The sequence below is a fragment of the Acanthochromis polyacanthus genome, chromosome 2, assembly GCF_021347895.1.
Source record: "Acanthochromis polyacanthus isolate Apoly-LR-REF ecotype Palm Island chromosome 2, KAUST_Apoly_ChrSc, whole genome shotgun sequence".
In the NCBI taxonomy this organism is placed as follows: Eukaryota; Metazoa; Chordata; class Actinopteri; family Pomacentridae; genus Acanthochromis; species Acanthochromis polyacanthus.
This window is the reverse complement of record NC_067114.1, coordinates 3,233,206-3,247,662: the sequence shown is the minus strand read 5'-3', so window position 1 is coordinate 3,247,662 and position 14,457 is coordinate 3,233,206. Positions and strand designations below refer to the sequence as shown.

At 37.8% G+C, this 14,457-nt stretch overlaps 1 protein-coding gene across 1 annotated transcript; it reads left to right on the top strand.

The window, feature by feature from the left end:
* Positions 1–348: 348 nt before the first annotated feature.
* tmem208 (transmembrane protein 208) lies at positions 349–7,363 on the top strand. Its single transcript, XM_022211458.2, has 6 exons — positions 349–546; positions 1,815–1,910; positions 1,995–2,054; positions 2,154–2,290; positions 4,335–4,419; positions 6,739–7,363. Exons 1-6 carry the CDS (start codon positions 541–543, stop codon positions 6,874–6,876), a joined length of 522 nt encoding a protein of 173 aa, XP_022067150.1. The 5' UTR covers positions 349–540; the 3' UTR covers positions 6,877–7,363.
* Positions 7,364–14,457: the final 7,094 nt, after the last annotated feature.

The following is a 14,457-nucleotide window of genomic DNA, read 5'->3' as shown; positions in this document are numbered from 1 at the left end:
TTTGCACATTTTTGTATCACTCTTATATATTCTTGTATATTTAGTTATTTTTCTTTCAATATTGTCTTTTCCATATTCTTATTTTAGTTTAGTTTATTCTATTATATTTTATGCTACCTTCACTAGCCTGACCCTCATTTTCTGTGTTGTCTTGTTGCTGAATATCCAGCTGCTGTAACAACAGAATTTCCCTCTGGGTATTAATAAAGTCTGTCTAAGTCTAATCAATCTGTTTGATAGTTTTATTTTAAATAAATGACCAGCAGATGTCAGGCTGCAGTCAGGTTTAACCTATGGGTTTAACAGCTGATTTATTTCCACACGAGGGCGGATGAAGCGACGGCTTGATGACGTCGTATTCGTGCGCCGGAAATGTAGCTCCGGCCACAAGCCCCGAATGCTGATGTGTTTCTAGAAATCACAGAGCAGTCAGAGTCCAGAGTTTGTTGGTGTTTTTTTGATGCAGTGGCAGAAGAAGACGGAGGCGGACCAGACGTCGATGTCAAAGAAGATCAGCAGCAGCAGCGGTTTAGAGAGCGAATGGCGGTGAGAGAAGCAGCAGACACATGAAAAAACAGAGACAGCAGAGACCCTCATCCACTGAGAGAGACTTCCACTGACTGTTTACTACCCACCAAGACATCCACTGACTTTACTGGAGCTGTTGCTGTCTGGAGTGACTCGACTAAATGTTCGTCAGTGCAGGAAAACAAACAGAAAAGGCTCAGTTTTGTCACTTTTCCACGTTTATTTCAGTCAAATCGAATCTCTGGCATCTGATAGACAGACAGACAGACAGACAGATAGATAGATAGATAGATAGATACTTTATTAATCCTGAGAGAAATTTAAAATGTTCTTACATAGAACAACAAAAATAACAAAAGACAAAGCAGGTAGGTTAGTAACATTCTAATTTTAAAATCTATAGAAATACTGATTGTATTAAAAGTCAATATTTACACCTTTCAATGCACTGTGATTTAAAATGATTATGACAGGTAGTAAGACAACAGTTGTTGTGAACTACATAAGGTGCACAGACATACTATAATCACATTGGATCAGTTCTAATGTGATCCTGACTGTGACTGTGATCCTTCCTGACCACTCAGTGATGAGTTGTACAGTCTGATGGGGGACAAAGAGTTCCTGACTCTGTTAATGCTGCTGAAACCAGAGAGTCCAGCTCTGTGCCACCACTGAGCCAGCTCTCCTCACCGGTCCGTCCAGTCCTACAGCGTCCGTCCTTTTAATGCTCCTTCCCCAACAAACCTCAGCATAAAAATGAACAGTGGACATGACAGACTGTAACAGAATATCAGGTGCAGGGTTGGATTTACAAAACTAACAGCTGGCCTCAGTACTCTGAGAACCTTTTAGAAGAAATGTTTTAGTTTTGCAGTATTAAAGGTGTAGCTGACGTGTTGGTGTTCAACAGCTTTGTGTCTGAAGCTAAATGAGGACAGAGAAGAGACTAGTTGGTTGTTTTTTCGTGATATTTTCTTGCTAGCAGAAAGCACTGAAATTTTCCCCATGATAAATGTGTATTGATTTCCAGTGTTACATGAAGTCACATACATTTTGCAGCTCTTCAGGTTTCCACGTTGGATGAGGTCTCAGTTGTTGTTTTTGAGAAGAAACTGTAAGACGTGAGTGACATTTAGTGCCGTTAGAAAGCAGGATGTCTGGCCAGGCTCCATAACAAAGAAGTGTCTGAAAAGCTGAGCTCCACGTTTACTCCCAGTGCACTGAATCATCGATATATCCAGACGATGATGATGACACTTCCGTCTCTGTGTTTTACCCGACAGCCCAAAGGTAAAGTTGGCACCAAGGGAAAGAAGCAGATCTACGAGGAGAACGAGGCGACTCTGAAGTTCTACACCAGAGTCATCCTTGGAGCTAATGTGAGAAGCTCATTAGTGTTTCTCTGTTGTTTCAGTTATACTATCATGCCAGTCATTCACATTTCAAATCCTCTTCTTCTGCAGGCGATATATGCAGCCATAAATTTCCTGGTTTTCTACAGTTCATCTACATTTTGGACATGGGTGAGTGTAGATTAGATTATTTAAAATGTGCACAAATCTGATTAGAGTTCATGTATCTCTCTTCAGTTCCTGCCTTTAAACCTGTTGTGTCTCCTGTAGCTGCTGCTGGTGTTCGCTCTGGCGGTGTACGTGGGGAGTTACCGCTCCATGTCGGCAATGGCCAAGCCGGTGTTCGCTGAGGATGGAAGTCTGCTGGACGGAGGGATAGATTTAAACATGGAGCAGGGGATGGCAGAGTGAGTGATCCTCACAACACAAAGTGGGTCGATATGTAATAGCGGGAATTTTTGCTAAACGACCACAGAGACACACAAAATGAAAACAAAACACCTAAAATTGCCAGAAACATCCACAAAGGGGCACAAAATGACCACAGAAAGACCTAAAATGCCCACAAAATAGTCTGAAAATGACCACAAAAGAAACAAAATGAGCACAAAGACACACAAAACAATCACAAAAAGACACAACATGATGACAAAATGAATGACTCATTGAGACAGATCCTATATTTATCCTATAAAGACAAAAAATTGCCAGAGACACACAAAATAACTCCAAGAAGTTGCAAAATGACCTCAAAAATGCCTAAATTTTCCACACACAAGCTGAAAATGGCTACAAAAATTCAAAAAATGACCACAAAAAGACCTGAAATGCCCATGAAACGGACTTAAAATGACCAAAAAAGAAAGAAAATGGGCAGGTAATGTGAACTGGAATTAACACACTTCCTTCAGATGTGTTTTTGTAACGGGGAACTTAGTGGAAAGTGATTTCTCTGACACAGATACAATTTGTTATTTTCCATGTAAAATTTGATTTATTGCCAAAAAAGAAATATCTGTCATGATTATCTCAACATAATTAAATAGAACACAATCAAAACTATTTCTGAATCAGCTCATTTTATTATTTTTTAGCTATTTAGTATGGAGTCACAGGAGTGCCACATCAAAATATAAATAAATAAATGAATGAATGTGGAAATATAAAGAGAAATAAATAAATAAATGTGGAAATATAAAGAGAAATAAATAAATAAATAAATAAAATGAAAAAATAAAAGGTAAAAGCAAAGACAAAATTTTCCTTTTTATTTATTTAATTATTTAATTATTTCTCTTTATATTTCCACATTTATTTAATTATTTATTTATTTCTCTTTATATTTCCACATTTAATTATTTATTTCTCTTTATATTTCTACATTTAATTATTTATATTTTGATGTGGCACTCCTGTGATTCCATAATTTAGAAGGTGGTTGTTAATAAATTGGGACAATTATTTAATTGACATTTTGGTGATATCCAATTATATTTATTAATGAATGATTGTTTCCATAATAAATAACTGTAGAATTTGTAAAGACGTGATCATAATGAACATAAAAAACATGAGGTTTTCTTACTTTTAATAAAAATGTATTGAAGATGTATCCCATGGACTTCAAAAGTCCCTCAGTTATAGATTGATTCAAGTGAAATCAGGGGTCTTCTGAAGAGAAAATTCGTCTTTAGGCTGCTATGAAAGCAACATACAGAGTGAAATAACTTGGAGATACTTTATTGAAGCTGGTTTTATATTCGGGCAGCTTAAACTAACAGAGACGGTGTGAAGTTCAGTTTCCTTACAGTAAATGTGTTATTAACTTGCCTTCAAGCATTACTTTACTGATATTCCTTTTGAATAGCTGAAGGTGCACGGGGAACTTGTTAGCTCAGGGTTTCACCTAATAGGTTTTATTCAATCGATTCCATCCTAAGCTCTGACTGATGGACAGGAAACTCTGCAAAACTTTCCTGAGGGCTGAAAATCCTCCTCATCTTCCTCCACTGCCTCAATGATTGAATTCATGTTCTCATTTAAAAATAATTCATCTCATTTTAAATTAAATAGTTTCTGTATAAAACAACTTTTCTGTAGTTTTTCTGTTTGAGGTACCAGTAGGTCGATGTAGAACAGGACAGCTTTATCTCATTTCTTTATTTGAGAAACTAATTTTAGTTGATTGAATTTTTCAGTAGGATTTGTGGATTTCTTTCTTCATCTGTTAGACTTGACATTGCTGCATCTTAAAAGACAACCAGGGAATGGCAAACGGTGAAAGTCGAACTGGATCTGTGCTGACATCGATGTTTTTATCCCATGTGGTCTCAGCTCTAAACGCTCAGCACAAACCTTTGAAACCAAACCTACATTCCTGCCTTGTTCTTGTGTGTTTCCAACAACATTTACTATTTGAGTGGTCATTTCTTGTCTGTCTTTTGCTTTCAGGCACCTGAAGGACGTCATCCTGCTCACAGCCATAGTACAAGTTCTCAGCACAGTCTCCTCTTACTTCTGGTATCTTTGGCTGCTGGTAAGAGCTCATTGTCGAACGGTTTAGCTGTGAAGTGAGATGGATGGGCCTAAAGTCAGATGTTTTTAAGGTCACGAAAGAGGCTCTCCTTTAGCCCTCCTGTTGTTTTCATTGATTCCAAAAAAAATCTTCCAAAAAAAAAATCCTAAAAATATCTACAGTGATTACATACACATATGAGTAAAACTTCTAATATTTTCTTTAAGAACATTCACATAAAAATCAACCAAAATCCAGTAAAATTCGCTGGATTTTGGTTGTTTTTTATGTGAATGTTCTTAGGAAACCACAATATTGTTCAGAAATTGTTCAAAAAATTTCCTAAAATTGTTGAAAATGTGGACATCAGAAGTTTCACTGTCAAAATAGATTTCCCCCCCCCCACCTTTTCAACTTTAAAACGGGTCAATTTGACCTACAGGACGACACGAGGGTTGAAGCAGCCTGAAGTAGGCCTGACACCACTGGTTCATTTTTTCACGATAAGTTAAGGTGGTAGTCTACCCTAATTTATTAAACAACTTATTTTGTTATAATTTCTAAACAATGCAACCAATCAGCACAAAGAAAGATAGATTTAGTAGAAGCATTTTACATTCAGCTAAAGTCTGCCACATTTTATAGTTTCCATAGCAACAGATTTGGTGAGATACAAATATCTTCAGAAGGAAAATGGCTATCAGCACCAAATTTGGTGCTGACTCCTTATGTTGTTATTTATGTTTAAGTAGACAGATTTTTACTTCATCTAATATTTCTGCTCAAATAGAAAAAAGGACTCTTTTCATTGTTATCATTCAAGTATACAAAAATAGGAAAATCTGTCTACTTAAAACATAAATAATAACATAAGGAGTCAGCACCAAATTTGGTGTTGATAGCTGTTTTCCTTCTGAAGATATTTGTATCTCACCAAATCTGTCGCTATGGAAACTATAAAATGTGGCAGACTTTAGCTAAATGTAAAATGCTTCTACTTAATCTATCTTTCTTTGTGCCAAGTTTTGTGTTGATTGGTTGCATTGTTTAGAAATTATAACAAAAATAAGTTGTTTAATAAATTAGGGTAGACTACCACCTTAACTCTGACTGGGCTTTTAACTTTTGTCTTTGCACAAAGAAGGTCCTGATGTGTCAAACATGGTTCATAGTGCATCCCTCTGGTCCTCTTGACTGAAGCAGGAGGCTCACAATGTGCATATTTTGTGCAGAATAAGAGCCGAGTGACCAATCAAAGATGACACAGTGAAGAAAATTTGCAAACCACAGTATCCATTATTAATACAGAGCCAAAAACTTGGTCTGTCTCGAAACAAAAAGAAAATAGGAGTAATAGTAATTTCAAAGAAAAATGTCATCCCAACCTGTAACAGAATTAAACCCAGAAACACTGAAGCAGGTTCATCATTTCAGATAACTGGGTTTATGGGTAACGTCAGATGTGGAGCAGCCATGGCATGAACAGCATTTACGAAAATGAAAAATATACTGACAGATAAAAAAAAAATGGCAATTAGCATCCATGTGAGGACTCAGCTGTTCCATCCTACCAGTTCTGATGTGAGTCTTGGAACATAAATAACAAAACGATGATGTGGTTTTATATAAATCTGATACGGACAGAATAAGCAATGAAGATGTTTTAAAAATACTAAACACAAATTATACGCTACTGAACAAAATTAGGAAACGGCAAACAGCTATTTTTTGGACACATCACGAGGAAACAGACCCTGGAATTCGTCGACACAACCGGAGAAATGAATGTGAAGAGAGGCCGAGGCAGACAGAATGAAGATGATGGATGGACTGACATCATGGCTACACATGGAACCATCAGCGGTCAGAATTTAGAAAGAAAAAGATCGGATTAGATGGAGAGAAATGCTGATTGATTGACCCATTAAATACCCATCATCTCTGAGGTTTTAGGTTTTGTTGAGGCAGCTAACGCAAAGAAAGCCGGACTCAGTGGAACCTGCCTAACAGTACAGCCCTCTGAGAAATCCTACTATCCATCCATCATCTATACACCTCTTAATCCTCGTTAGGGTCAGATGACTCGGGGTGAAGGCAGGGGACAGTCTATCACAGGACTGTCGCCTACGGATAATTTAGAGTCACCAGTTAACCTCAGCATGTTTGTGGACTGTGGGAGGAAGCTGAAGAACCCGGAGAAAAGCCACACATGTACAGGAGAACATGCAGAAAGACCCCAGGCCCAGGTCGGGATGTGAATCCGACTAGACAGCTGTTATTTCCTGCATCATTTTTCAACTTCTGCCTCCTTCGTGTCTCATACTTTGCTTTCTTCTTCAGGCCCCGGCCCGAGCTCTGCACCTGCTGTGGGTGAACTTCCTGGGTCCCTGGTTTATGGCGGAAAGTCCGTCGGCACCGGAGGAGGTGAACGAGAAGAAGCAGAGGAGACAGGAGCGCAGGCAGATGAAGAGATTCTGATGCTGCAGAGCGGACTGAGCAGTATTTTTATACCCAGAATCTAATATACAAATAATGAGGAACTTCTAAGTTATTCAGGAAGAAATTTTGTTATTAAATTAAACTCAATTCAAATCTGATACTGTGGAATCTTGTTTTCCATGTTTGCTTTCTTTCTGCTTCCTCCTGTAGTCCAGTTTTCTCCCGACATTATAAAATGAAACCTTCTTTTTTTTAGATAATGTCACGGTCCGAACATCATTTGTCTCCATGCAGAGATTTGAGAGTTTTGCTGTTGCACAATGTCGTCACACTGCCCCCTCCAGGTTCACATCCGTTCTGTCATCGTCTTTTATTTCTGAAAATCATTCGTCAGTAACTGTTCTCTGCAGAGAATGTCGTTTGTCAGCTGTTATGTCTTATTAAATCAACTGCATATAAATGATGTTTTAATAGAAAAATGGAAACAATTTTGCAATAAAAATCCCACTTTGGTGTTTGGAGTTGATCATGATGTTTTTTGTTTTTCAGGAAGTTTTTAATTTTAATTGTTGCTGTTTCAGCACCGGTAGTTTTAAACCTTTGTTTGTCATCGGTCTCCAGTTAGAGGACATATGACTGAATTACTCCAATATTAGAACTCGCCATTCAGTAGTTTTAGTGTTTCAACTGTGAGTGAGCTGGTGTGCTCGAGCTGCAACGAGTGGTGAAGGGATATATAGAGGAAGAGGCAGGGACCCAGGAAGAAAGAAAGAAAGTAGCCATAAACCAGGGACCCAGGAAGTTCACCCACAGCAGGTGCAGAGCTCGGGCCGGGGCCTGAAGAAGAAAGGATTTTTTGACAGAAATGATTGCTTTCATGGAAAATCTTCTATATGTGTAACTTTGATGCACAGAGAGGAGTTTTTAGAGGTTTAAGCAAAGGCCAGAGAAGGACTTCAAGCAAAAAAATAACACCTAATACAGCATCTTTAAATATTTTATTGAGATTTCATGCTGAATGTAGAGCTGACAGATCAATACACAGATGACAGCTTAATCCCAGACAGTGAGAAATGTTAAACCAGTCGGTGAACACCTGTTTCCATCCGGTGAGCTGATCCTCATCCTCAGGGGGAAATGTTGTTTATTACAGAGTCTGCTAAGTGACTGTGTGCCGTCTATCCAGTGTTGACAAAGTGAATTTAGTGATTACGGTGGAGCTCTAAGGAGAGTGAGTGGGCTGATCTGCTCCCAATGTAATTACACATTTGTAACTATCGTTAGAGCCGTGCTTAGGAGACTCAACATTTTTTTTTGTTTTAGTGCAAAAACAATCATGTTTAAGGCTTCATCTTTTTACAAAACATTTTGAACAACCTGAAGTTTCTGTAAAAAAAAATCAATTCAATTTCAACAACATTCATCCTCAGTTTATCATTTCCACATTACAACTTCCAGATCACAGTTTATCTACAAAGGAACACAACGTTCAGGCTGCGTTTACACGAGGACCATCTTAACAGAAAACGCAAAAGTGGCGTCTTGTCATTTCACGTTTAGACGAGCGGTTTTGAAGGAAATCTGCGTATATACGGTGACTCTATAGTGTGTGGAATTCAATTGGATATGCATGCCAGGCAGCTGGGTGGCGCTGTGATAAAACTCCGCCATGTCTACGCGCATGCTTACTATCTCCCTTTTCGGATCTCCACCGCGGTAAATGTTCATGAATGGAATCTGTACAGATTCAGTACGTTTGTTGGTACGACTCCTGTAGTGTACATAGAGCTGCCAGAGTTGCTTGAAGGTACGAAGGATGGAAATAATCACATCTTTGTTTACTTCCTTGTACCGGCCGGCAAACCAAAGCACCAGCGCACGTATGTGACGTAATCGCGTACGCGACGTGGTCAGATCTCGGCAAAGTTTTGCGTTTTGCTGTTTAGACGGAAACGTAACGGCCGAGCGTTTTCTACTTTTCCACTCTGGAGGCCGGTTTCAAATTTTTGCGTTTTTAAGCCCCCAAAACGCCGTCCTCGTATAAACGATAGGGTGTTTTGTTGAAATATTTTGACGTTTTTACCTGCAAGCGTCCTCGTGTAAACGGCCCCTTAATAATAATTAGATTAGATTTATATAGCGCTTTTTTGGCCACTCAGCGCCTACAGCCCCTCCGACCACCACCAACATTCATACACCAGTGTGAGAGCAACACTGGAGGCAAGGCGGGTAAAGTGTCTTGCCCAAGGACACAACAGCACACGACTAGGCGAGAGCGGGAATCAAACCGCCCACCCTTTGGTCATTGGATGACCCGCTCTACCACCTGATTCACAGCCACCCTAAATTTTATTTGGCAATATTATTTAGTAACATTTAGTCACAGCTATCTGGAACTGAATGATAAAGTGTTTTACTTTATGATCAAAACGACAAAAGTCAGACAAAAAAGAACAAAAAAAAGACAAAATATTACAAAAATGAGACACAAAACAACGAAAGAACAATCTAGTATTTTACTTTTGATCAAAGCAACTTGTCATGGTCTAGAAATGATTTTAAATTTATAGTTTTACTAATTTACAATCTGCAGTTAATGTCTTCTCTGTAATTTTTACTCTTTGAGGGCCAGATTGGACCCTCTGGAGGACCGCTTTTGGCCCGCTGGCCTCATGTTGGACACCCCTGGTGTACTACATACAGGAGTTCAGACAACTTCTTATTTTTTTGCAGAACTTTATACTGGTATTCCCAGAAGGTTTTTTGAAAATGATTGCTTTTCCTCCGCCCTCCTTTCTCCCAGCCCTGTGGTCCTGTACTGTCTCTATTATAGGGTTATAAACAAAGTAACCAAGATTAGCATCCAGTTGTCAGGGCCAATCCCAGATGTGGGCTTTGAGAGGGACCAGTGTAATTTAGAGCACGTAACCCCACCTCCCCTGTGAAAAAAAACCCCCTAAAAACTCACAGATGTACTTTGTGTTTTCTGACTGTTGTGTCAGAAGATGGGAAGAACCGGTTATTTCTACTGCGTAAAAAAGTACGTCTTAAAGTGCTCATGTGAGGATCCCTGTTGATTTAAGACGGAGGGAGAAAGAGGAGAGTGGGAGAGTGAGGCTCTTGTTTACCATGGCAGTAAAACAGGGTTCATCCTGACAAGATGAAATAAGGGAGTTGAAGCTGCATTCCACTTTCCAGGCTTAGCGTGTGCTTTAACAGAAAGAGAAACCACAACAGTTTGAACACATGCACTGTATAACAACAAAAATGTTGTTTTTAAACTACAGTAAAACATTTTCAACATTTACAGTAAAGAAACGTATCAATATTGTTGATTTTGGGTTCAAAAACATGCTTTATTCCATATTTTACTGTAAAAAAAAGTGTTAACTTTTAAAAATGTTTAAAATTTGCATATATATTACAGCATTTTTCCATTAATGACACAACATGTAGTGTATTCAACTTTAAATATATGTATTTTTAGCAAAAATGGTGGTTAAAGCTGTAATAAATATTAAAGCATATTTATGTTATTGACAAAAAAGCTACTTTAATTTGACAGATACAAACTGTATTTTTTACATGTAATCAATGCAGAAATTGCCATGTTACTTGTTATAAATACACTGTAAAAAATGTTGCTTTAACAGTAAACTTCTACGACAAAATTATGGTAAAACACTTTCTGCAATGTAGAAAAATGCATTGAAGAAATGTATTGATATTGTTGATTTTAGGATTAAAAAACGGGCTGTATTCCATATTTTACTGCACAAAAAAGAAAGGTTTAACCTTTAAAAATGTGAAATTTGACATAAATATCACAGCATTTTTCCATTAATAGCACAACATTTAGATTAATTAACTTTAAATATTTGTATTTTTAGCAAAAGTTGTTGTTAAAGCTGTCATAAATATTAAAGTATATTCAGTTATTAACACAAAAGTAGCAAACTGTGTTTTTTACGTTTAATAAATGCAGAAATTGCCATGTTACTTATTAGAAATACACTGTAAAAAATGTGTTTAAGGTAAAATTGTACCACGAAATTAGGCTAAAACATTTTCTATTCATTTTTTCTGTTTTTGGTGCAGAAATTTGTGTCTTTAAGGTCCTGGCTTATTTGTTATTATTATTTTTGATTGTGCAATTATGATCAGAACAGATGCTGGTTTAATAAATTCTCAGTAAAAGTGGAAAACAACATTAATATTTAACATTTTATGACAGTTTTCTGTGCCGACATTTGAGTCTGCGCTGGAGGCGTAAAATATATTTCATCAAGAGAAAAACAATCTTAAAAAACACACTTTTCCCCTGATTAACCCATTTACAGTGATTCTGTGTTATATAAACTGCATCAAACTGTTTTAGAGACATCAGATTTTTACCTTCATGGTTTTAAATGGCAAACATTTTTTACAGTGTGAGAGCTTAAATGTTAGCAAAAATCTGACTTTTTGGCTCCGGCAGAACACGTCCTTTACATTTTAGACTCACACTGCCAGACAAAACAGGAAATTGGGGGGCATTTGGGCAACGGTGGAGCCTTTAACCCCTGAACTGCAGCACTTTGAAGTCCACACAGAGAATCACAAGTAATTACGCGCAATGCAGAGTGTGTTCCCTTGAACGTTCGGCCTCCGCTGTGTAAACAGAATCAGGGCTCCTCTGAGTGTGTTTGGCAGAACTGTGGGTGGAGTCCTCTTCAGATTCATCATCTCTGCTCTGTTTCCACCTTGTTTTGACTAAACTGACCACAATTTGTTATTTTGTGTTGTAAAGTAACACAAAATGACTCAATGACACACATATTTATCATATAAAGACACAAAATGATGAGAGACACACAAAATAACTACAAAAAATGCAAAATAACCACAGAGACACACAAAATGACCACAGAACACCTAAAATTACCACAAACGGGCTGAAAATGGCGACAAAAAGGCACAAAATGACAAAAATTAACCACAGAAAAACACAAAACGACTCAATGAGACACAAAATTATCATATAAAGACACTAAATGATCATAAAAAGAAACAAAATGACCACAAACAGACTGATAGTGACCAAAAATGACCACAGAATAACACTAAATGACTCAATTAGACACATAATTATCATATAAAGACACAAAATGATGAAAGACACACACAAAAAGTTGCAAAATGACCACAGAGACGCATAAAGTTGAAAGCAAAACACCTAAAATCACCACAAACAGACTGAAAGCGGCCGCAACAAGGCACAAAATGACCTAAAACACCAAAAAACAGTCTGAAAATAACCAAAAAAGAAACAAAATAAGCCCAAAGACACACAAAACCACCAGAAAATTCACAAAATGATCACAAAAATGCACAAAATGACACAAAACGACACAAAATGACCACAAAAATACACAAAATTACCACAAAAAGACATAAAATGCCAAAAAAAGTCTGAAAATGACCAAAAAAGAAATGAGGAGAGACACACAAAACAACCACAAAAACCCACAAAATGACCACAAACAAACCAAAATGACTCAGTGAGACAGACAGTTGTCATATAAAGACACAACATGATGAGAGACACACAAAATAACCACAAAAATTTGCAAAATGACCACAGAGATGCACAAAATGACCACAAACCACCTAAAGTTACCAAAAACAAACTGAAAATGGCCACAAAAAGACACAACATGACTACAAAAACGTACAAAATGATGAAAAAAATGACACAAAATGACCACAAAACACCTAAAAATTACCACAGACAGACTGAAAACGGCCACAAAAAGAAACAAAATGAGCACAAAGACACACAAAACAACCACAAAAACCGACAAAATGACCACAAAAACACACAAAATGACCAAGGAACACACAAAATGACTCAATGAGACACAAAATTATGCTAAAAAAGAGACAAAACTACCACAAACAGACTGATAATGACCAAAAATGACCACGGACAGACACAAAATAACCACAAATAGTTGCAAAATGACCACAGAGACGCACAAAATGACCACAAAACACCTAAAATTACCACAAACAAACTGAAAATGGCCACAAAAAGACACATGACTACAGAAACATATAAAATGGCAAAAAAAAGGACACAAAATGACCACAGAAAAACACAAAATGACTCAGTGAGACACAAAGTTATCATATAAAGACACAGAATGACCATAAAAAATGCAAAATGACCACAAAAACAGTTAAAATGACCACAGCCAGACTGACAGCTCTTCTGAGTGTGTTTTCAGGGGCTGTGGGTGGAGTCCTCCACATCTCTGCTCCGTTTCCTCCTTGTTTTGTCTAAACTGACCCACACACTGAGCTCGGTTAGGGCTGGAAGCTAAAAACGCTCCGACACGCGTTCTTTCTCTGCTAACAGATAAGCATCACTATTTCCAGCTTCGTCTTTTAGCTTAAAGACGACACCGGCCGCCCAGCGCTCACGGCTCCCTGCAGGCCCTTAAAAGGAAGCCGTGAAGAGTTCCTGCTGTGTTCGGCTCGAGTGTGGGTGTGTGTGCTTGTGCTGCTCATGTCATGGCCCTTTCTACTGCCCAAAACACACCAAAAATGTAAAGTTGATCGCCTGGTTTAAGGTCAGGTTTATAGAAGTAGTGATCGGGGTTAGGATAGACGTCCAGAGGATTAATCTAAGTCCTCTGAGGCCATGGAAACACAACTCTGTGTGTGTGTCTTGAGCTTCAGACTCGGTGGGAAATAACTCGACCCTCCTCGGAGATTTTCGCCTCTGTCTGACATGTCGCTGCATCTCCTGCCAGGCATCATCTGCTCCTGTTTGTCAGCACCTTCACCCAACCACGTCCATAAAACTGCAGGATAAGACGTCTGCTCTGTTAATGTGCAGATTTAAAAAAGGCAGGATAATTTATCACATCGCAACATGTTTTTATGGATCAGGAGCTGTGACACATTTAAGAGTGAGTTATGTGTAAAAATAATCCGTCCTGCTGTCTCCCTGTCGCATGAATTTAAATGTAATGTAGGACGTAATGTGTCTCAGTCACTATTCTTTGCATTAGTTTTGCCTCAGCATTTCATTTTCAACCTGAAATACACAAATCAGTACAGATTCCTTATTTCAGCGGTGTCCAACATGAGGTCCGTGGGCCAAAAGCGGTCCTCCAGAGGGTCCAATCCGGCCCTCAAAGTGGAAAAATTACAGAGAAGACATTAACTGCAGATTGTAAATTAGTAAAACTATAAATTTAGAATAATTTCTAGACCATGATACATTATTTTGATCATAAAATAAAGATTGTTCTTTTGTAATTTTATGTTTTTTCTTTTAAATTTTGTCTTGTTTTTGTCTTTGTCTGACTTTTGTCTTTTATCTCATGTTTTTGTCGTTTTGTTTCTCATTTTTGTCGTCTTGTGTTTCCTTTTTGTCTCGCTCGTGTCATTTGTCTGTTTTTTTGTCACTTTGTTTCTTGCTTGTGTCATTTTTTTGTCCCATTTTTGTCATTTTGTCTTATTTTTGTCTCGCTTGTGTCGTTTGTACATTTTTTGTCATTTTGTTTCTCACTTTTGTCACTTTGTGTCTCCTTTTTGTAACATTTTTTGTTTTTTTTTCTTTTTTTGATA